The sequence below is a fragment of the Podarcis filfolensis genome, assembly GCF_964270895.1.
Source record: "Podarcis filfolensis genome assembly, chromosome: 8".
In the NCBI taxonomy this organism is placed as follows: domain Eukaryota; kingdom Metazoa; phylum Chordata; class Lepidosauria; order Squamata; family Lacertidae; genus Podarcis; species Podarcis filfolensis.
In genome coordinates, this window is record NC_139611.1 from 65,684,626 (window position 1) to 65,708,057 (window position 23,432).

Here is a 23,432-nt window from a genome sequence, read left to right on the forward strand (position 1 = left end):
GGCAGTGGCTGGGCAGAGATAGAGGAATGTTTGCTTTGGGAGGCTCTTGGATTGTGAAATCCAGGGATACACTGAAAAATGCACCTGCACTCGGTTGGAGTTGTCCAGGTATAAGACTGGATTTTGTAACGTTGCCACCAGCATTGGGGCAATTGTGGTACTCAGTAGCAAGTAATGAGACTCTATGCATCTGCACCTACAAGTTTAGACTTTGGAAAGGGAAGTAAGTTGTGTGCCTGCGGTCTCTCTTGTTGTCCTCAACTTTCGCCAAGGAGGTCAGAGCAGTACACATACAGTTTCCTGCATTTCATTCACACAGCAACCCTCTGATGTAGGATAGGCTGAGGAATTTGTGACAGGCCCAAGGTTGTACAGTGAGCAGTGTGACTGAGTGAGGATTTGAACCTGTTTCTCCTGATCCGAGTTCCATGCTTTGGCCATTACGCTGGCAATGGCATGCTGCAGTAGGGGTGCCAGTTCTGGAATGCAGGAATGTTTCCTTTATATGATGAAAGAATTTGTTCCTTTAAGGCCACCTGAAGATCTCTTGAAGAAACATAACAGGCCTTATTTCTCAAGGAAACCTGGTGGATATTATGATCGGTTTGCTCCTGAACAAACCAACAAAGTTTATTAGCATTTTTGTTTATGTGGTATCATTTTCTGTATGTACGTTGATGGAATTTGTCTCCATGAAACTTGCTTTGCTTGTGAAAATCTCACCCTTTTTGTTGGCACATGCAGCCAGTTGCCCTTACTTGTAAAATCTATTATGGGTGGAATTGTTCTGGAATTTACTTGCATAGTAACCTTTTAAAATGCGTATCAGTTTTCACTGGTGTGCAGTATTGGCTGTGAAACAATTGTCTGCTACTTATTAATTGCCCTTCACAGGGAGCTGCATTTTGGGTGCTTTTCTATATAAAAATATGGAGATATATTGAATGCTCAGCTAATGTTTGCCTATGTATGTAAGTAGAACAGTGCATAGCATAAGATTGCTTCCCTTTGCCATCAATACTAATATTAGAAATGTCTGAACTCCTTAATTGCCCTAGTACTTTACTGTAAATATCACTGGCAGCATTGCACCAGAACTGTCCTTGTTTTTAAGTTACCCCAAGATTCTTTGTTTACTTAGCATTAATATATTTTGCCTTTTTTCTATTTGTGTTATTTTATTTCTTAACATGAGCCTTTTATAGAATTGTTCAATATAAATTTCCCAAGGACTGTGCAACATAAAACCACAACAATCCAATAACAAAAATACAGTGGTACCTTGGGTTACAGACGCTTCAGGTTCTGTGTTTTTGGGTTGCGCACCGCGCTGAACCCGGAAGTACCAGAACGGGTTACTTCTGGGTTTCGGCGCAGAAGCGCCAAATCACGACCCACATGTGCGCAGACGCGGCGCTGCGGGTTGCGAATGTGCCTCCCGCACTGATCACGTTTGCAAGCTGAGGTTCCACTGTACAGTTTAAACACACACAAAAATCAAGGCAAATAAATAAAATATAAGTTTATGCGTTGCTACCCATTTGGAATACATGACTGAGCCATTCAAAAATAAATCCCATTTGCCCACAAACATACCTTCCACAAACAGAAAAATAGGATTTGTCATGGTTCCCTGTTAAAGAAAGAAAAGAACTGGGGAACAGCTGGCCAGTGTCTGCATAGCATATCTGTGGAAATGAGTCATCTGCAGACCAAATGGTCTCATACTAGTTTTATTAGAAATTCTATTTCAAGTGATATATAAAGTGTTTGTTATATTTAAGTTCTGATTGCTTTCTGCAATTATTAGTCTGCCAGAAGGTCTTGGTGCAAAGTAGATTCATCGCTTGAATTCGTGGTGTACTTCTTGTGCAACTTTTCAAAACTGAGGCTGCAGTCTTATGCACACATACCTGTAAGTTCTGTTGAACTCAGTGAGTCTTAACTTCTGAGAGGACATATATTAGAGTGTCATGCTACTTTTAGGTTAATGTCATGTTGCATTGTATTCTGATAGGCATATGTTATACACTACCCTGAAATCCTTTCAATAAAGGATGGCATACAAGTGTTTTTAAACAGGTGGAGCAACTGATTTATTCATCACACTTGACTAATCTCAATCTACTATGGTGTCACTCACATTGTTTATCTTGGAATCCCCAGTAGAAAGGAGTAGGGAGGAACACTGCTTGGGTTATTGGGTGTGGCCATGATTACTTAAGTGTAAAGGAGTGGAGAAGCTTTCCAAGTCTAGAGTTGGATGTCTTTACTGTAATGAGAAATTCCAATTTACCTTTTAGCACAGCCTTTTAGATTTAGTTTAAAATTAAATACCTTTGAAATAAGCCTTCCTAAGAGGATGCGGGTGGCACTGTAGTCTAAACCACTGAGCCTAGGACTTGCTGATTGGAAGGTTGGCAGTTCGAATCCCCGTGACGGGGCGAGTTCCCGTTGCTCGGTCCCAGCTCCTGCCAACCTAGCAGTTCGAAAGCATGTCAAAGTGCAAGTAGATAAATGAAGTGAGCTAACTAACATTAAGAAAACTAAACCTGCCTATCCTTGGAATAAATACTTGTACCTCTTCAGGAAATCATGCTGCAACATGAAAAGCTGCAAGCGCAGTTTAAGAGGGGACTGACTATGGCTCTTAAGTGTAAAGGTAAAGGACCCCTGGCAGTTAAGTCCAGTTGCAGAAAACTCTGGGGTTGCAGTGCTCATCTTGCTTTAGTGGCCGAGGGAGCCGACGTTTGTCTGCAGAGGGTTTCCCCGGGTCATGGGGCCAGCATGACTAAGCCGCTTCTGGCAAAACCAGAGCAGCGCACAGAAATGCCGTTTACCTTCCCGTCAGAGCGGTATCTATTTCTCACAATAAGTCATGGTTGATAACTTATTTTAAATGAGCAGTGTACCAATGCCTGCTGCTCCATCACACCCCCTGTGTTCCATCTCTGGTGCAAACAAGAGCAACAAGCCAAGACTTTTGGCTTGGCATTAATGTCCAAACACCAGCATTGTGTTTTATGCCTGTGTAAGAAACCATGATCATGGTTTGTTCTTGGCTGGTGTGTTGTTACGTCCTGGTTTGGATGTCAGACTTCATGGCTTGTTACTTCTGCTTGCCCCAGGGGAAGAGCGAAGCAGAAGCAACTAGGCAAGCATGTACTATTACTCTGTTCATGCAAGGTAACCCGTTTAACCATAACTTATGGTGATGTGTGAACTAAGTTACCCCATCAGGAGGCAGACACTGGCTGTTAGTGCATTGCTTTATTTGTATTTGTATTTATATATCAGATTTGCGAATCCCCAGTAGATGTTTTCTCTTTCTCGTGTTTTCAAGGCTTCTTATATTTTGTTTTTGCTTGTATACAAAGTATATGCTGCTAAATCTCATGGTGCCTACTCAGTGCTTAACCAAACAAGAAAAGTTGAGTAGTGCCTAATGGATTGGTATTCCGGTTAATACAGCATTTGTCATACACATTATAGCTTTAAAAAGCAGCTTAAAAATGTAAAACTGTGATGTGGCATGAATATCAAGTCTCCTGCATTGCTACAGTCTTGGAAAAGCATACAACATGCTTCTGTTACAATTGTATAGAGGTTTTTATATCTGCTTAACTGTTGTGGTTCCCCCAAATCTTAAAAATTATAGTTTGCTGATAGTGCTGCAGCCTTCTTCTCAATTTGGAAGTGGGGGTAAAAGGTATGAATCTTGCAGTTGAAGCATAGTGGTTGGGGATTATTCTCTCCTTGGCTCCAACCTGGAGATGAGGTTAGGTCCCCTCTCACATTTGCCAAAGGGTAATGGGACACTTGCCAAAGGGTAATGGTGACAGCAGTCACGAAATTAAAAGACGCCTGCTTCTTGGGAGAAAAGCAATGACAAACCTAGACAGCATCTTAAAAAGTAGAGACATCACCTTGCCAACAAAGGTCCGTATAGTAAAAGCTATGGTTTTCCCAGTAGTGATGTATGGAAGTGAGAGCTGGACCATAAGGAAGGCTGATCGCTGAAGAATTGATGCTTTTGAATTATGGTGCTGGAGGAGACTCTTGAGAGTCCCATGGACTGCAAGAAGATCAAACGTATCCATTCTTAAGGAAATCAGCCCTGAGTGCTCACTGGAAGGACAGATCGTGAAGCTGAGGCTCCAATACTTTGGCCACCTCATGAGAAGAGAAGACTCCCTGGAAAAGACCCTGATGTTGGGAAAGATGGAGGGCACAAGGAGAAGGGGACGACAGAGGATGAGATGGTTGGATGGTGTTCTTGAAGCTACCAGCATGAGTTTGATCAAACTGCGGGAGGCAGTGGAAGACAGGAGTGCCTGGCGTGCTCTGGTCCATGGGGTCACGAAGAGTCGGACACGACTAAACGACTAAACAACAACAACAATGGGACACTTGTCTATGGTGATTGAACTTGTGGATTCCTGCTCTTACATCTCTCTTCCCCACTTGCACATTTAAAATGCTGAACTGGCACTTACATGGTTCGATACATTTTAAAGCATACCCGCCCCATTTTTTTTAGCACAGTGCTATTGGGTTAAAAGAGTCCGTTAGAGGGATAACTTCACTTCCAATAGTAGGTCTGAAAAAATGATAGTAGCAATTTGCCATTGGAGGTTGTCTGCTTTTTTGCATGTCCTAGTCACCAGGATAGGTTTTCACTTACTTATTCCCTAGACACTGCAGCTTTCACAGATGATAAGGCTATTAAGGAGAAGCAGGGGTACAGCTGTACAAGGATCCAGTTTTTCTCCTGGCATTCAATGTTCCTACTCAGGTTTTATTTTTATGTTCTTAATTCTCCCTACATTACTGAACTTTCGGATTCTGATCATCTGTTTATCTCTTTTTTTCCCATGGGCCTGAATAAAGTCTGTGTGCAGTTTATTTTAGCCTTGTATCAACTATGATAGAAATAAATGTCTCCAAACAGATGACTCATAGAAGACAGAGTTGAGTTTTTCTTGAGACATAGGGAAAAGGGGAGATGGGACTATTGTTCATTTAGCCTCACTTTGCATCAAAGTTCCACATTCCCTGTAATAAGTATAGGATGTCAGGTATACAAGAAAATGCTGAACAAGTATTAAATGTCTATCCAGGATTAATAGACACTCTCATACTTGTTTTTCAGCTTGGTAGTAACCATAAGGTATATTTTATTTTTTTACTTTCAGACTTGCTCAAAGTGAAGCTACTTAAATGGAATTTAACTTAAGGATAGTAAGTGCAGTTAAGGTGGTTTTGCTTCTGAGGCTGTTGTTCCCACTTGCTTTCTTGCATTCATTGCCTTTGATTCTCTGCATATAGTTTTGCAGGGGGAAACGTGATACTGTCCTTTGGCCTTCAAGCAGCTTTACAGTGAGATACTCCAAATTGCATCCATGGGCGAAAAACATTCCATGTGGGGCATGTTGCTATGGCTGCAACATGCGCAGAATGCAAGCAGTAGAGCCTAATTGGGAATGAGTGCTGGTACAGTGGTACCTCAGGTTAAGTACTTAATTCGTTCCGGAGGTCCGTTCTTAACCTGAAACTGTTCTTAACCTGAAGCATCACTTTAGTTAATGGAGCCTCGCGCTGCCGGAGCACCATTTCTGTTCTCATCCTGAAGCAAAGTTCTTAACCCAAGGTATTATTTCTGGGTTACCAGAGTCTGTAACCTGAAGCGTCTGTAACCCGAGGTACCACTGTACTCTCAAGGTTCAACTAAAAAGACCTCTTAAAGTGGTGTAAGAGCAGAAGTGATAGTTCCCCTTTTGCACACATCTGCTTGTATATGCAACAGCTGGTTGCATATATAGCTACACACCTATAATATACGAGTTCGCTGGTGGGATTAGTCCCATAGCCCATTTAGTTTAGCACTGTAACTCAAATAAAGGCCTGTTGTAAGCCATGTGAAACTCACAAGTAGGGGTATGGTGAAGGTAGCCATTTCTTATTTTTCTCTTGCGTTTGATAGTAAGAGGTACACTGTCTCTTGTCACACAATTTCCATTCTTAAGCCATAGTGAAAACCGTAATTAGACCTAGCCTTCATGAATTTGTGTAATCCCTTTTAAATCACATAAATGCTAGAGGTCATCCTAACATTTTGTGCCAGTGAATTAAAGGTGGCTATGAGTTGAAACTGTCTGATTCTTTTCAGATATATCTTCTCCCCAATCATGAGGACTAGAATCATTCTTTGGGAAAAGTCTTGAGAGACTGAATATCTCAGAATGTCAAATCCTCTGCTACATTCTGTATTCTGTGAGGAGCATTTAAAGGTAAAAAGAATAAAGGTGACTCACAGCCCCGAGGATTTGACCCATTCTCTCTGACTAACCCAGCCAGTGACTTCCAGCAGTAAAACATCTGAATCCTGTTCTGCTAATTCTAGCAGCTTCTGGGTCTGGTTCATTGGAGAAATCTTCTGAAGGCAACTTGCACAAAGGCTTAACTGTGCCTCTGAGAGTGCAAAAGCTGTCTGTTTCCCCAGAGAAATGCCCTTGACCTACCTATTTTACAAAGCAGCATTTTTTTAAAAAAACCTCTGAGAAACCAGAACAGCATCAAGGGCATTTCTGTGAAACTTTGCTTTACGTAAGAGGCTTCAGTTAGCCCTCATTCCTGAGCAAGGCAGATATTATAAAGCCTTCACGATAAAAGGACATAGAATCTCAGGTTTACATTGGTGATGACCCTAGTGGTGTGTGTGTGTGTTTAAAACCACCTCTATTTTAAATTATTTCTGAAACAAATAAATTAAAATAAAGCAACTAATTATAGTACTGGGGACAAGGAATGTGTATTTCCAGACTAAGAGCTTAAGTTAGTGGGTTACATAAGCTGTTTTTGAATATATTGACATATAGGTCATTTATTGCAATCTGCCTTCAATAGATGACAGAAAATATAACTATCAAGAAAGTGATCTACAGGCCTCTTGTAATCTCCTGGGTCTGTGCTGCTATGTTGCTTATCAACAAATAGTCTCAGATATTTGCAAAGCAGCATTGGGCAGATGGATACTTATTTTTGCTGAGCAGCAAGCTGAGATTTGCAGTTGCTAAGGGTATATAACTTATAACCTTTAGGATAATCACTTTTGGTCTCATTGATTAAATCCCATGATTTTCTATCTATGGGTGTGGTATGGTACCTTGTTCTCATAGTTCAGGCCTATGGCAAGTTCACCAGATATACTTAAACTACTTTTCCTTTTCAAACCTTCGTCAACACTGGCCAAATCTTACCATTGTGCATCACTTAAGTTCATCAGATTTATGATGCCATCAGTTTAAAAAGTGCTTTGTCTATCTTTGAGGCATGGAGATGTTTTCCAGGCCAGAGCCTCAAGTTTCTTTCTCTGGTTTCCACCACCCCCACTCCCTGTTCCCATAACTTAATGTCTCTTGTTTTTATTTTTTTCCCAGTAGTAAGAACCTAAGTGGCATAAAAATGTAGTAGCACTTTTAAAATTTGCAGTATATCTGATTGATTTCTCAAAAAGTTAAATCTCTCAAGTATTTTTAAAATGTGGAAATTGCAAGAACTGAGACCTGGAAATACTGGTACCTAGGGAAATTTACTTATTAGCTAACACTTTATCATCTTGGACGGTTTAAGTGAACCCAAAATATTTGCATTGGCTCTTGAAGTTGCTGTTCTATTGTATTTGATTTTTCTGTACATTGCTTTTGTGATTTTTTAAAAAATACAAAATAAATAAATTTACTAAATCAAATCATGGCTATATTCCATGAATTTGTCAAATCCCCTTTTAATGACCTATTGGCTACTGTCCATCTCTACCCATCTTGCCCGTGAATTCCATAAACTAATGGATGTGAGGGTACTTGTAGTTGCTTATTACTGCAGTACTTTGAGCTACCTTTCTTTTGTAGTTGTAATTGGACTTTATGTCCTCTCTGACATAAAGAACACTATCACTTCCAGTACATCCTACCCTCTTCTTCCTATGCAGCTTTTAGCCGGGAATAAATGTTCCACTGACTTTCTCCATTCCATCAGGCTTCTGATATTTTTACTTTATTGGTGGTCTCTTTTAGCATCAAGTGCTCTACCTCCTCAATCTTGGCTTGGTGGTTTCTAGTTGACTAACAGAATGCTTTAAGAACTGGTGGTAGTCAGTATATTTTAGCTCTTGCCTTTCTGTTACTCCTGGGTTTAGTGAACTATCCAGTTGCTTGGTTACACCAGAAATAACATCTGGACTACCAAGAAGCTGCTTAGGTTCTAGAATTCCTAGTTTTTTGTTTGCATTTGTTTGTTTGTTTGTTTTAAATAATCTTTTCCTCAGATGCAACTACTGTATTTAGCCACTAGTAAGCGTGTCTGTATTTGTGCAACTAAATGTCTCACAAGCAAAGACTGAAGAAGAAGCCTAAGATGTTAATGAGGACAGGAGCTCAGATTGCAAACTCACTTTAGCGTAGCATGGTCACTGATGAGACCGGAAGGCGCCCCAAGATTTTTAACCTGGGTATTATCCTGATTCCCGTAACTTCTGTTTCTTAAACTGAATTTTATCCTGAGGAAGTAAAACATGAGTTTGAAGTATAGATTGCTAACAAAAAATATAATGTGTTCAGAGCTCAACTCCTTTTCTGTCTTGGTACCATTTGTATACAGGCATTCCTGGAACCCACGTATGTTAATGGAGTGTGCATAAGTCTGCCCCACCCAGTTATGCCTTCCCCCAGTTTCATCCCCTTTCTACCTTCTTCAGGGTTACACGTCAGTTGGATACGTGCAAAATCTTTGCCGCCTGTATTCTTATTTGAAATGCTTGAGACAGTTTTGTTTTTTTTAAAAAAGTTGGTTTTGTATCTGTAAAAACATTTTAAGAAGATAAAATTGACTGCCATAAATTTTGTAATGTCAAAGGTTGACTTAATAATATGAATGCAGCCATGATTAATTTAAGATATTAAATCTATTCAGGCAAGAATGCGTGTACATATTGTAATGACTTCCTTTTCGTACAATTAAAGTAATTGGATTATATTTAATGAGCTATTTACATTTAATAATTAAGAAAAGACTTATCTTTCCAGTATTCCCTAAGTGCAACAAACGGAAGGGTGGGGGCATTCAGTACTGGGATATAATTAACAAGCCATAAGTTGAAACTGAAAGAGCTGCTGAGCTGCTGTGGAAAAGACTGCTTTATTCCTGTAATTTAGAATTGCTATTGAAAGAGCAGTGCATAATTTAGAATCTGCATTAAGGGAAAGCATTAAGGGAAAGAGAGCTGACTGCTTCTAGGGACTTTCTTGTATGATACAATTTTGGGCACACATCCTGGAGAATGCCAACAGATAACCATTCCTAGCTAGATACAATGTGAGAGGAAGGAAATGTCTGTAAAGGGAAGATAAATTTTCTACTTTTTCTGTAGGGAAGCAACCCTCTCTTTTGTAGTCTGGCTCTAGCACATGCAAATTTTAAGAGAGGAGAAGATGCAGGGTATTTCCCCGGTGAAGAATGCAGTATGCCAGCCATGAGCAAATGAAAGTGAACTATCCTTAGATGTACTTTGATCCTGGAGTAACCCCTTTTGTAAATAGGTGCATAAAGGTTCTGTCTACACTAGAGTTGGGCGATATATTGATATATTGTCCCAAACCAGTTTGAAGGCCATATCGTGATACTGGTTTCATAATTTTTGACCTGGTAATATATTGCGAATCGTGATGTGTGCTTGTGTGTGCTATGCAAAAATCACAGTGTAGGAAAAACCATGATGCCAATCAATGCCTCTACATAGCTCCATCCTTATTTCAGACATCAAGATATAGTGATATATCACAATGTTTAGCTGGTGATGAAAAAACGGGTAACGCCCAGCCTACTGTTCACCTCTGCATAGTTCCACCCATATTTCAGACATTGTAATATATCAGTAAATTATGATGTTTAACTGGTATACGTATCACCCAGCCCTAGTCTATGCACACACAAACACAAATAGAGAGACGCATGTATGCTAATAATTTGTGGAATGTCTTTGGGCATGGAAGAAGAAACTAAGCAGTTTACAAATGCTTTCTTGTCTGGTCACCTCAAGGTGTTTATTTGTCACAGGCAAGTGATGATTTACAAGTTTTCTTAATCTCTTTGCAACTGCTGCTAGGATACTGAAAAGCATAGGAGGGTTTTAAGGATGTGCCACCTATGGTACACCATTTGTTTGTATCTGCCCTCACCCATGTCATCGGAGTAGAGGTCATCTATAGTTGAGGAGGCTTGAAGTGTTCCCCCACCCCTTCACCTGGGAAAGTTCATGGCTTAGTTTATTGCTGACCAGCCTAATCCTTTGCACGTCTTCTCAGCAATAAGCCGTGTTGGTAAGCAGCCATAGAATAATGGTTGCATCAATAACAGTTTGAATTCCCTGCTTGAGTTTTTGGTGGTGTGGAATATGCTAGTGCTGCAGTTTTCACAAATTAGGTGGGCAACTGAAACACACTGTAGAACAAGGAGTGTGGAACCCTTTTCAGCCCAAGGGCCACATTTCCTAATGTGGATCTTCCGGAGGCTGCATGTTGTTGGTGGGCAGGACTAGAGGTGAAAGTGTGTGGAGCAGTGGATGTCTCTCTTGCCTTTGTACCATAGGCTACATTCCAGCCATACAAAAGTCAGAGGTTTCTGTACACACCATGCCTCACCATCATCCATCCAAACAGTCAAGTAACATTATCACATGGATCAATTTTATCCAGCCAATACCTATTAAGAAGGGCATGGAGCACGCCCAGTGAGGGGTGTAGTCTGGCATTGCCTAGGACACCTTCCAAGGACCAGATGGAGAGGCCTGGAGGTTTGCATTCAGTCCCCCGGCCTGAGCTTTCTTTCTCTTCTGTAATATATTTGCCAACTAGTTGAACTAGCATTAGGCCATACAAACTGGCTTCAGTCTGTAGAATTGAATCAAAATCTCTCACTAATAACCTAGGGGGTAAACTAGGTTTCCTATTTGAGGTTGCACCTCAAAATCCGGTCGCAGTCACTGCACAACCAAAGGAGTCATAGATCACACATGTAAACAGTCCCCAAATGCATTGTTTCACCTATTTGCAGAAAGTGTATGTGCCTATGTGACCCACAAGAGCAAGACTAATCTGCTACTCACATAGTATTGTTACTAGCTTTGGGCAAGTGACTTACAGGCTTAGAGGTGGTGTAGGGTTAAGAAGAATCCCACAGTTTATATTGCCAAATCACCAACTTCTCTGTTTGGTTGTCTCCCTCTCCTGCCTATAATGAACTCACTGGCTGGTGATAGTGGTGATCTTTATTGGTCTTTATTATTGCAAATTAGAAATAAGTGAATTGGTATAGTTTGATTTTCTCATTAGTAAGACATTTGCTTCGGTTAGACTGGGGCATGCTGTATTTGCGAAACATGACCAGAAAACAGATAGACTCATTTTTAAAAAGCTGGTTAAAGAACATAAATAGCACTTTTGAGATGCAGAAGGTGCTGAAGGCATGTTCTCCTCACTGCCTGTTTATTAGTGACAGTTGAAACATGCTGCACATGTGCACACTGCACCTTTTCATGTCCGAAAGATATCTGCTCTTAGAGCAGCTCTGTTAATTTATGGGCTTGAGTTAATATTTGCCATCCACAGAAATGTGTGCACTAAAATGTCAGAATAGTGGGATGAGTGCCCCTTCCCAGAACACGTTCCTGGAGTCAAACTGGCATTGTGGCTTTGCAAAACATGAATCTGAGAATGAATAACCATTCTGTCATTCTTCATTTAAATGTGCATGCTTTTTTGAAACTTGCTGATATCCAAACATAACACATAAAGTAACAGTTATCCATTCGTCAGCGGAGATCTGGGTAGCTGAACTGAGTGGTGCCGAAGGTCTAACTAAGCGCCAAAAGGAGCGGGAGTCATGCCTCTCTACAGCCGAACGAAGAGTGGACCAAGCCTCTAAGATGTGCTGCTGTTTCTTGCAATGGATCATGTTTCTGTATGTCCTTTTAATATCTATGAGCTTTACACGGGTTTGGGGGTCGTTGGAAAATTTGATGATTCTGACCATTTTCCTAATTCGCCTTCTGAGGGCTTTACATTCCTTGTCAAACCAAGGTGATTCAGAGAAGAGGCGTTGGTGGATAGGCGAGGTGGTGGTTGTGAAAGTTGTTGAGAAAGCATCAATTAATTTCCGATATTTGGTGGAGCGAACAGCTGACTCCTGTATTCTCCGCTATCTCCTCCGCCCTAGACATCCCCGACTCCTGGAGAGAAGCTATAATAGTTCCAATCTTCAAAGGCGGCCAGCCAAACATCCCTAGGAACTATCGCCCCATTAGTTTATTATCTATTCCGGGGAAAATATTTGCCGCTGTTTTACTGGAAGAACTTCTTTCATGGGTCCAGGAGAGGAATATTCTACCGCTAGAACAGATTGGCTTCCGAAAGTCAGCATCAACCATGGACCACTGTCTAACTCTTTATCACCTTACCAGTAAATACACTGCACCAAGGCAAGGCCACTTATTTGCCGCTTTCATGGACCTGGAGGCCGCCTTTGATTCCATTCCTAGGCAGAGATTATGGTCCAAACTTGCCCGTCTGGGAATTGATCCACACCTCCTCTCCCTAATTATTTCCCTTTATTCAAACACCACAGCTTGCGTCCGAAGTGGTCCCAACGGCTCCCTTACCACCCCATTCCCAACGGCCAAGGGCGTCCGACAAGGTTGTCTCTTGGCCCCTTTACTGTTTAATCTCTATCTTCATGATGCAATTTCCCCTTTGAAGCTAGCAACTAAGTATCCACCTCACTTAGCAGGTCACCCCGTTGCTTCCCTTTTCTATGCAGATGATGCTGTCATCTTATCCAGAACAGCTGCGGACCTAGCAAATGCAGTTAATGCATTTATCGCCTATTGTAAGGCGGAAGCTCTTAATATTAATTATAAAAAATCAAAAGTCCTTCACTTCACTCGTTCTCGCAAACTCAAGCTGGAGCCGCTTAAGATCACAGGTGGCTACTTAGAAAAGGTAAAAGCCTTTAAATATCTAGGCTTAATATTCACTTATAATCTCTCCTGGACTACCCATCTACAATCTGCCTTTTTCGCCGCAACCACGACCTCCAATGCCATTGTCCGATTTTACCACCAGAAGGGCGGCAAACACCTTCCAGCAGCAATTCAAATATTTAATGCTAAAGTTGTTCCTAAACTATTATATGGCTGTGAAGTATGGACTACAGCAATATCAGGTAATTTGGATCGCCCACTTCATATGTTTCTGAGATCTCTTTCCGGTGTCCCGAGATGCGTCTCAGGTGCAGCCCTACGACTTGAGTTCGCCCAGCCCTCAATTGTAAAACGAGCATGGTGTCGAGCCATTTCCTATAGCTCCCACCTACTAGCATCGGATGCTCGAATTAGAGGTGGTTTTTCCAACCTGATCCTAAGAGATATTCATAATTCCCCTTGGAAAACTACAATCAACCTCAAACTCCGCTCTCTTTCTAATCTGAATTGCAAAACTGTTCTTAAATTAGAGTGTATCAGTCCGGCGGCCCTACCTTCAATTAAAAAGAAGTTACAGCTACTTGACTTCTCTAACACAGCTGCCGATGCAAGAGGGCCGTGTTCAGGCCTAGCCCTAGCTATTCCTCCCCCTGAAGGAATCCCTCTATACTGCTTCACAATTTCTTCGGAGGCTAAGCGAAGGGCCTTTACCTGTGCCCGTCTCAACTGTTTTCCTACAGCAGTTCTGTCGGGTCGTTATTCCAGAGTCCCCATCGCAAACAGAACATGCAACTGTAATGACTCGGCCCTGGAGACTATGGAACATGTAATGCTCTTCTGTCCCAACTGGACAGATGAAAGATCTCGGTTTTTAACTCCTCTCATGAACAAGCTTCATCTCCCAATCCAGCCCTGGATAGTGTCCCTCTTTTTGCAAGATTCTGATTGTTGGATCACCGAGATGACAGCTAACTTCCTGCTCAGTGTGATGAGGAGGAAGGCTGCACTGGCTTCTTTTTCGGCACCACAGCTGTAGTCGATACTCTGCACAGTCGGATGAGGTTCCAGGTAGCTTTGTAGTGCAAGGACGGTGGAGCTGGGACGGATCCGGGGAGCTGAAGGACCCCTTTGATGATCCTCCTCCAGCCTCGGCAGTTTTTTGTCTTTTTGTTCTTGAACTATCGGTCATTCGGTGTTTTGGATCCCCTGTTGTTTCTGTTATCTCCTTTCCCCCCCCTTTGGGTATTTGCCCAAGACGATGTCTGCCTTTGCCTCCCCACCCCCATTTTATGTTATGCTGTTATTTCTATGTATGTTGTGCTATGGCCACACGGCTAATGCAATAAAATCTACTTGAAAGTAACAGTTAATCAACCCTTGACCAAGTCAGTCATTAGCTTGTTGACTTAAATTCCTGTGATACCCAACTTACCATGATAGGATTTTTTCCATTGGAAGGAAATATTAGTTTTAATCTATTCCACGCTACTCACTCACTATAAATTATAGTACCATTTATACAATGTGGGAAGGCTTTTGCCCCCTATCATTTCCCTTATCTATCATTTATTGCATATAGTTCTAATATTGAAGGTTCAAAATGCCTTGGATGCTTGAATAGCTGAAACCATCTTCCATGGTTGTAGCTCTCTGTAGCAGGGGTTGTATTGTTTATTGTAGAAAAACAAGCTGCAAGAATGAAGATTGTGGAGTCATGCCATATTAAAGGGGCATGGGAGTGTGTCTTTAGTACATTCTAAGCCTCAAAATTACACAGCTTATAAAAATGGCACCTGTTGAACTAATAACTTGAAAGTTGGGATATATGAGCTACCTGATGGAGTCTACCAATGTGCCAAATGTTGACCTGATCCATGTTTCCTAGCACTGTTGTGAATGATGGTACCAAAAAATAATTGTTAAAGCAAGTTTAAAGAGGCAACAACAAAAAGTGCAACTTTGCATAGTGAAGATGATTTGCATGCAGAAATGGGTTGCTTAATCATTTACATTTCAATGCATTTGTTGACCAGTTACTCTCCTCACTCCCAAAGGCTCCCTCAGAATTTACATAAAGTATAAAGTTAGACAGTTGGGCTCACTGATCTTAGCCCCACACATATTTTTTTCCTGTTGCAAGACGATGTTGGAAACGGACAGTTTAAATAAAGAAGAGCTGTTCTGGATGAAGATCTTCAGCTCCTCAAGAGAGGGAGGGACATCCAGCTCTTCCAAGACAAGCAGAGTCTGGATGCTGTCAATTGCTGTGTCGAAGGCCATGCTTTCCCATGAGTGCAGTTATCGGTAGTGCTCTGCCCATCACTTCATCTGCTTGCTGCAGTCTGTGATGGTCTCTCCAGACAAAGTTTTCAGTGGTGAAGTTTTTCCAGCTGTTGTTCCAAAGGCTTTCTTCATGCCTTTGGACATTTTACCCTACAGGTACTAGAAATCTTGTTAGTTGGATGAACATTGGTTACTGCAGTTATCCAATTTTAATTGGTAACTTAGTATTTGAGGAATTAAACCTTTGTCTAGATATTTTCATTTGTGTATTAGTTTGCAGTGATGAGCACACACACAAACGTAAACTGATCAATTTTTGTTCAGGCAAGCATTTTTGTGAATCTCTTACGCAGATTAATATTTTCAATTTGTGGGTACCAGGATGAGGAATAGCCTAGGATTCTCTTAGTGCTGCATTTAAGCTGATTGAGCTGTGAGACTTTTATTCTGCTCTGGGTTCCTCATGAGGAAAGAAATAAAACCTGTTATGAGGGTATAGTGAGGACCACACATGAACTAACTTCCTTATGATTAGGAAATGTGAGAGGTCAGAGTTTTTGTTTTTTTATTTGTGGTGAATCCAGGCCTCTTAGGGTTGTTGGGAGAAGAGGATCCTGTTCAAATCACTATAGCTGCCCTTTCCTACCAATTATTATTTGGCTGCTGGCTATAACAGGGCAGCTATAGCCAGCAATGACAGATGAACCCATGATATTTGCGAAAGAATAAGTGCTCATTACAGGGAGAGAATAAGCACTCATTACAGGCGGAAAGCAATAGCATGTGGCATCACGTGGTAGTTGCTTCATAATTATCACTCTAGTGCCGATTGCTGAGACACCTCCCTTAGGTTGCCCTGTAATTCTAGTGCCCTGGATTTACAGCATCCTTTTCTGTGAATATTGCTCTGGGCCCTCAGCAGAACTTTTTGCTGAACATCCTTTTTATTTTTTGGTCTCTGCATGTATTTCCAGTGTTGTTTTTATTACCTTTTCCCTGGCCTTTTGGAGTTTCACAAAGCCAGACTTTCTGGCTTTTTCAAGGAGGAACTGCTACTGCTGAGAGATGCTTAAAGCTAGTTGTCTTTTTAGATGTTGGAAGGAACAGTTGGCCTGTGTTGGCAGAATGAAACAGGACTTCTAGCTCTGTGGCCTGATGAGAATTTCAGATTTGATGATCCTCTTTCTCCCTTGCTTCCAAACCTTCTAGTGTGTCTGATCCACCAGTGGGCATTCTCAAAAGCTATCCCTGAGGTTCTGCTTGGCTTTGCTGTTTGGGTTTGTAGGGTGTGTGTGTTGGGGGGGGGAAATAATTTGCAACTACAGGCATCCCACTTACACGTGATCGACTTGAGTGTGACCGCGTATATGCGTGGAGCCAGGAAATAATGAAAGAATTCAATTCAAATCAGGAAATGGCATGAGAGAGCTGGAGAGTCCTTGTGGCTCATGAGGAGACTCTCCCCAAAGCCAGAAGAGGACATCAGTGAGGGTGGAGGAAGCCCTGAAGAAACCAGAGGAGCAGTGAGGCTTTGTTTACACTGTTCAACCTCCCTGTCTAACAGCTGGTATACGAGGTAGCGCAGCAGCAGCTGCTCTCTGATGTGTTCTCCAGCCTCCTGCCGGCCCCAGAGCTTCAATTCTAGTTGTGGATATTTTTGGATACAGAATTTATGGTACGGCAAAAAAAGGAAAAGTGGCAGAGAGGGCATTTAAAAGGTGTTTAGCAGGTACTCCCTGCTTTACATGATCTTCACTCATGTGCATAGGACCCTGGAATGTAACCCCCCATGTAAGTGGGGGGGGGAGGTCTCATCTGTAGAAATGCTCCAGAAACGCTTGCCTTTGGTTCAGGGTCAGGTATCTGAGTTATTGCAAAAGTGCTCAGTTCCTAAAGATGCCAGACCTTTGGGGGGATGGTTTGCTGCTAACAGACAGCCATTGTGGCTGTGCTAGCTTAAAGATGTTTCACACAGATGGTGTTTAGTAAAAGGTAATCTCTCACAGTAAAGAAGAAGTGAAATTGGTAAAGTCCATGTGTGGTTCCTCCCCACCCTTTTTTGTCTTCACTCTCACCTTTAAGTATCAGTGCTAAAGCAGGCTCCCAATTTCCTCTGGCTTACTTGAAGTGGTTCTTACGGTTGTGTTGGGGAGGGTGGGGCATATGTTGGCTTCCTTCCTTTCTGTGTTCACAGCTTTTTTTAAAAAAATAACACACACACCTCAACAGTTTGGTGCCAAAAGATTGCTGCCATGCGGTATCTTTTCTGGAAGGGCATTTGTGATCTTTGGCACTGCGACTGTGTTGGTCTGCTTTGTTTAGGGCAGTTGTTCTCTAACTTTTTTCTCTGGGTCGCACTTTCAGAATATTTTTTTAAATTGATAGAAATGAAATGGAAAACAAAAAGAAGCACCTCCTAGCAGTGCTTGTTTTGTAACAGAACACAACTGCAGCTCCATGTTGGAGTAGATGACCGTTAGAGTCCCTTCCGACTCTGCAATTCTGTGATTCTGTAAAATTTATAACAAGCATAGGCAAACTCGGCCCTCCAGATGTTTTGGGACTACAATTCCCATCATCCTTGACCACTGGTCCTGTTAGCTAGGGATGATGGGAGTTGTAGTCCCAAAATATCTGGAGGGCCGAGTTTGCCTATGCCTCCTTTATAATATGGTCATGGGCTAGTCATAAAGTAAAACAAAACAAAACAAAACAAAAAATGCAGCTATGTAAGAACATGAATCATTCTCAAAATACAATATTGATTGTCCTTGAATCTTCCCACCACAATTGCTATTTTCTCCTGCCACACCCTTTGAGAACCACTGGTTTTGGGACACATTACCTGGGTACATGCTTATGTGTTTGGTGTTATGCAAGAGTAGTTCATGTGGTAAGTTTGTCTGTATCATGTTTCGAGAGTGCTATATGGGGTTTAATGTTTTTTATATTCTAGGTTGCTTTGGGGCACTGTCCTGTGTATGAAAAAAGGTTAATAAATATAAATAGATAAATAAGCAATATATTTAGCTCTACTTAGCATGTGGTTGCTAGTGCACTCTATGCAAGTGGGAGACTTCTGTCTCTGACATAGCTGCTGTTCAGTGCTAGAAATAGCCAGTAAGTTTTGTATGTGGACCATTTGGACCACAGCTCAGCCATTTCTGTTTTCTGAAGCTTAAAATAACCACAATCCCACAGGATTATGTCAGCATTATGATTGCCACAGGTCAGGAAGGCTTCTATTGTCGGATCTCTGGTCAAGATACATAACGCAGGCAGAGTTCCTCCACCCTCATATTTTGAGGTTACAAAGTCATATGTTGGCAGGGTTCCCACAGACACTCAACAGTCCAGGTGGCTCTTTTCTTTACTATTGCCATGGAAGTCAGGCCTTTTCTTTTTTTTATATATAAATTTTTTATTGGTTTTTCAACACATATTAAAAGACAAAACAACACAATACATTAACAAACAAACAAACATATAAACACGTATAATTTCTTAACCTTTCTTTCCTAAAACCTTCTTTCACCGACTTCCCCATACCTCCCCTTTCTGCATCCCTGTTTTAAATCCTTCCAGCAACCCCTAATTTCAATTTCTCATAAACACTTTCTTTAACTCTTTTTTCTTTTTCGTATCCAATTGTTTGTCACTGCAATTCTATTTTGCATTACCCAAGACATTTTAACATTCATTAATTTTGCAACAATTCTTAAGATAAACTTTAAATTTCTTCCAGTCTTCTTCCACCGTCTCTTTCCCTTGGTCACGGATTCTGCCAGTCATCTCCGCCAGTCCCATGTAGTCGATCACCTTGGTCTGCCATTCTTCCAGTGTGGGTAGTTCTTGTGACTTCCAATACTTTGCTAAAAGTACTCTTGCTGCTGTTGTAGCATACATAAAGAACGTCCTGTCTTTCCTTGACACCAATTGGCCTACCATGCCCAGGAGGAAAGCTTCTGGTTTCTTCACGAATGTGCATTTAAGCACCTTTTTCATTTCATTATAAATCATTTCCCAGAAGACCTTAATCCTAGGGCACGTCCACCAAAGGTGGTAAAAGGTACCTTCAGTTTCCTTACATTTCCAACATTTGTTATTGGGCAGGAAGTCAGGCCTTTTCAGTCTGCCTCCTAGGTATGGAAGCAAGTGACTAATCTTGGAGTGCTTTTACATTGTCTTCTACAATTTCCACAGAACAAACCTGAGGTAAACTTTCAGAGAGCAAAACTTGTGAAGCAAAGATTTCTTCTCTTTAGTACTGTTTCTATATGACTGGTGGATGATCCGTCTCCCTGCCCCCTTTTTTTGTTCTGTTGCTTGTGCTTGCACTTTTATTTCCTCTTCCTTTCTTTTATTTTTTATTTTTAAATCCATTACAATCCACTCCTTCCCTTTTTCCTTTTTACATTTGTCTTCCTTCTCACATTCTTGCTTATGTATTTCTGATATGCCAAACTTGATTCTTAGGCTGATTCTTGAGCGTTCCATTTCTACCTCCTGTGATGGTGCAGCATGTATTTCAAAGAATCACAGAACTGAAAGGGACTGTGAAGGTCATAGAGTCTAGCCCCCTGTTTTGCCAAATGTGGGGCTCCAATGCATGACCCTGAGATTAAGAGTCTCATGCTACAGTGTGAGTGTTTTTTCCTTAGTCTGGCACAGATTCTGGGGGAAGGGGTATTCTGAAAGTTATCCTACTCCATATCCCCTCCCCACCTCATCTGCTGTTAAATTTGATAAGATACATGGGCTTGTACCATGCCCATATTTTACCCCAGTGGGGCAATTTAGGATGGAAAATGGGCAGGAAGGAAAACACCCCTTCCTCTAGAACTGCTATTCTGACCTAATTTACAGGCCTAACAGCTGTGTATTAAAATGTTACAAAAGGGTGGGGGCTTTATGGGGACATGAGTCCTTCCAGAAGATGGGTTTTGGGGTTTTTTGAGGCTTTGTGTTATGATTATGAGCAAAGAGTACTATTGGAAAACTCATGGACTTTAGAATATGTGGTTTTAATGCTTTAATAATCTTCCAGGTGGTGCATTGGCATGTGGTGTTTATGAATTGCATCACCATTAAACTGCTTAAATCAGTATATGAGATTTTAAAACCTTAATAAACATCAGTCGAACAATAATCAAATGTTATCACAGTAGAATCCAAATCACAATAAAAACGTTGAACAAAAAAGGCATCCCTTAAGGTGGAATAGGTATTTTTTAATTAGCCCTGTCACTTGATTAAATTTTAGTTGATGATGCATCCACCTTCTTACCAACTGATTAAATATATATGATAACAACAGCAATTGAGGTGACCTTTTCAGATCCTAAGTATGGTGTGAATTTTCATTTCTAGTAGGAAAGGCTCTCTTTAGCAGCACAGAACATTAAATACTGTGTGTAGAAGTCTGTTTCCACCTGTGTGTGTTCATTTCTAATGTTTGTTATGTGGAAGTTGGCATGTTGTATCTTTGCTTTTCCACTGCAGTCCTGAATTCAGTGATAATTTGGTGTGGGTGAATTTTCCTTGTTTTTGGAACATTAACATTAACATGGGATGCAGCTTGGGATGATGTCATCTATCCACCTAAACAATCACCAGTGCATCTGAGTGACTTTAAACTGTTAGTATGCAGTATTCTGTAGTTGTCTTTGGCAGAACTGACATGAAGAAATCTGTTGCTCTGGGAGTGCCTTTGTACTTTACATAGCTAATCACATGTGGTCTTCCAGACTTTTCCTTTGGACCTCTGCAAGTTATGCTGTCTACTGCAGTGTTTGGAATCACTCCATTGTATGACATTGTGTATTGTCCTCCCACCCACCCCACCCCCAATACTGCAGCCAATGATGTGAGGGAAAACTCACAACATGAAGATTGGCAAGTGATTCTCTAGGGATGCTATTTGCAGCATTTTGTGTAGTTCCGCCTTTCAACAGGAATAGAAAACTGTTCTAATTGTAGTAATAAAAAGTCTGATGAAGAGTTAAAGTCAGATTCAGATTCAGCCAAGACAGTGGTTGACTTTGAGCAAATTTTCTTTAGCCTCAGTTTTCCACCTCCAAAATAGGTTAAAGAGCTATGCTGCACACAAAAATGGATGAAAGACTTCAGTCATATACAAAGTATACCAACTTTTCTGGCTATGAAAAATAGAAGTCTGTCCTTTTTATCATTTGTTGTGATTATGCATACAGCAAGCTGGCTGACCTCTGCAGTATCCAAGCACAGGAAGACCCATTAAAAGGTGAATGTATTCCTGTCAAGTTTTGCTGGCGCTTCTTGGCTCGCACTGTTAATTTCTTGAGATTTTTGTAACCTCATGTTACATATAAAACCTTGGATGCTGTTCTGTGCCCTCCAGATCTTGAACTCCTCTGCAGTGGCAGGTCAGATTTGGAAATTCAGATTTTTGACTTGGGAGGTAATTAGCAAAAGCTAATATCGGCTTCAGTCCCTTAACGCACTGATAGAAAAGCATCCAGGAATGACTCCTGGACCTTAGAGATAAGCTGCCAGCTGCCACAGAGACTATAAAAGGGTGGTTCAAAGTCAAGCACAAACAGCTGACTTTTAAAAATGATTCTTGGTTTGTTGCTGTTGGTGACAGGAAGTCATGTTCCCCAAGCTGTCAGCTTCCTGCTTTTATTTTTTCCATTCCATCCACAGCAGATCAGAGTCTTTGTCATAAGACAGCTGTCTCCTCCGGCGGAGCTGTTCACCATCTGACCTAGGAAGGGGTCCACCCTTTTCCTTCAAAGAAAGGAGCAAATGAATTTCAGTGTACTCTATTTTCACTAGTTGGATATCTTTTTAATGCTTGTTTTTGTTCTCCACCAGAGCTTAAATTTCTCAGAGAAATACTCTCTTGAGAATGAATGACTTAGGCATATAGGCATTACAAATGGACTTTATATTTGCTAGAAACAGGATTGTATTTTTTTTGTAATTAAGTGGAAAGGAGATAGTGATGAGCAGAATATTCTTATTGGAATGTGTGTATTTGACATTTTTATACTGGAATGCTGTAAAATGGGGGGGATGCTTTCTTCAAGTGTCAGGTTAGCATAACTGCGGATTCTTTGATAGTATAACTTTTGGGAGAGCAGCACGATTCCCTGTCAAACCCTTTCAAAGCTTGTACTTTAATTCCTAGAGCTGCAGTCTTTGTTTGTCAAGCTATCAGCTGCTGTTTGCCTTTGTAAAACTACTCGTGTGCATGTATCTCTAAAACCATAGCTGCTTTAGTGGGAGAACCTTCCAACACAAGGGACTTGGTGTGTGTGTGTGTGTGTGTGTGTGTGTGTGTGTGTGTGTGTGTGATGCAGACCTCAGACTGAGAAGCATTTGTTAGCAAGCCTCCTGGTCAGTTAAAAGTGCTTCCTGTTTTGTCCTGAGAGCCCAACTTGTCTGGTGTGATGGAAAATGTTTAACCCTTTCCCAACTGGACTTGGGTTGGTGTTTGTTCTCCACACCCCTCCTGCTAGCCTTTAATAGTTTTGGCTACATGTTTAGCAGTATTTGAAAGAAGTCGGCTAGATAGATTTGAGCACATGGTTTGTGGGACAGATCACAGCAGCCCAGAGTGGGAAGCATCATACAGTGGCTGGCCCCAGCTTCTCTGTAGCAAGCCTTAAAACTGCAGGGTTATTTATTTTAAAAGCCTAGTTCTGACAAGTGTTTTGTTTTTTTTTGTATGTGTGTGTGTGTGTGTGTGTGTGTGTGTGTGTAGGGGGGGAGATGAAAGCAGTGATTTAGATAAAGCTGATTTCTGAGCAGGGAAACGAATGTTGTGCTTCTGGTGATGCCAGCATCTGCGGCTGAGTAATCCTTTTCCTGTTTGCGGGATTTTTTTTCTCTTTTCAGAACGCCGCCTGAAGCTGGTCCACCATGCCATTAGTAACAAGGAACATCGAGCCAAGGCACCTGTGCCGTCAGACATTGCCTAGTGTTCGGAATGAGCTGGAATGCGTGACCAACATCACCCTGGCAAATGTCATTCGACAGCTGGGCAGCCTGAGTGAGTACCATGGCCAGCCTGCCTGCTGCCCTCAGGAGCTGCTAGGCTCTTGATTCAGCTGCCTTCTCTCTATTCTTGTGT

The 23,432-nt window shown here is 41.4% G+C and overlaps 1 protein-coding gene across 3 annotated transcripts in view; it reads left to right on the top strand.

Moving 5' to 3' along the window:
- WASF2 (WASP family member 2) overlaps nt 1–23,432 on the top strand; it is a 47,292-nt gene that overhangs the window by 3,230 nt on the left and 20,630 nt on the right. For all 3 annotated transcript variants that reach the window (XM_083627498.1, XM_083627500.1, XM_083627499.1), the window contains exon 2: nt 23,198–23,351. In XM_083627498.1, the coding sequence (XP_083483624.1) occupies nt 23,222–23,351 (130 nt within the window). In that variant the 5' untranslated portion in view covers nt 23,198–23,221. The remainder of the gene's footprint in view (nt 1–23,197; nt 23,352–23,432) is intronic.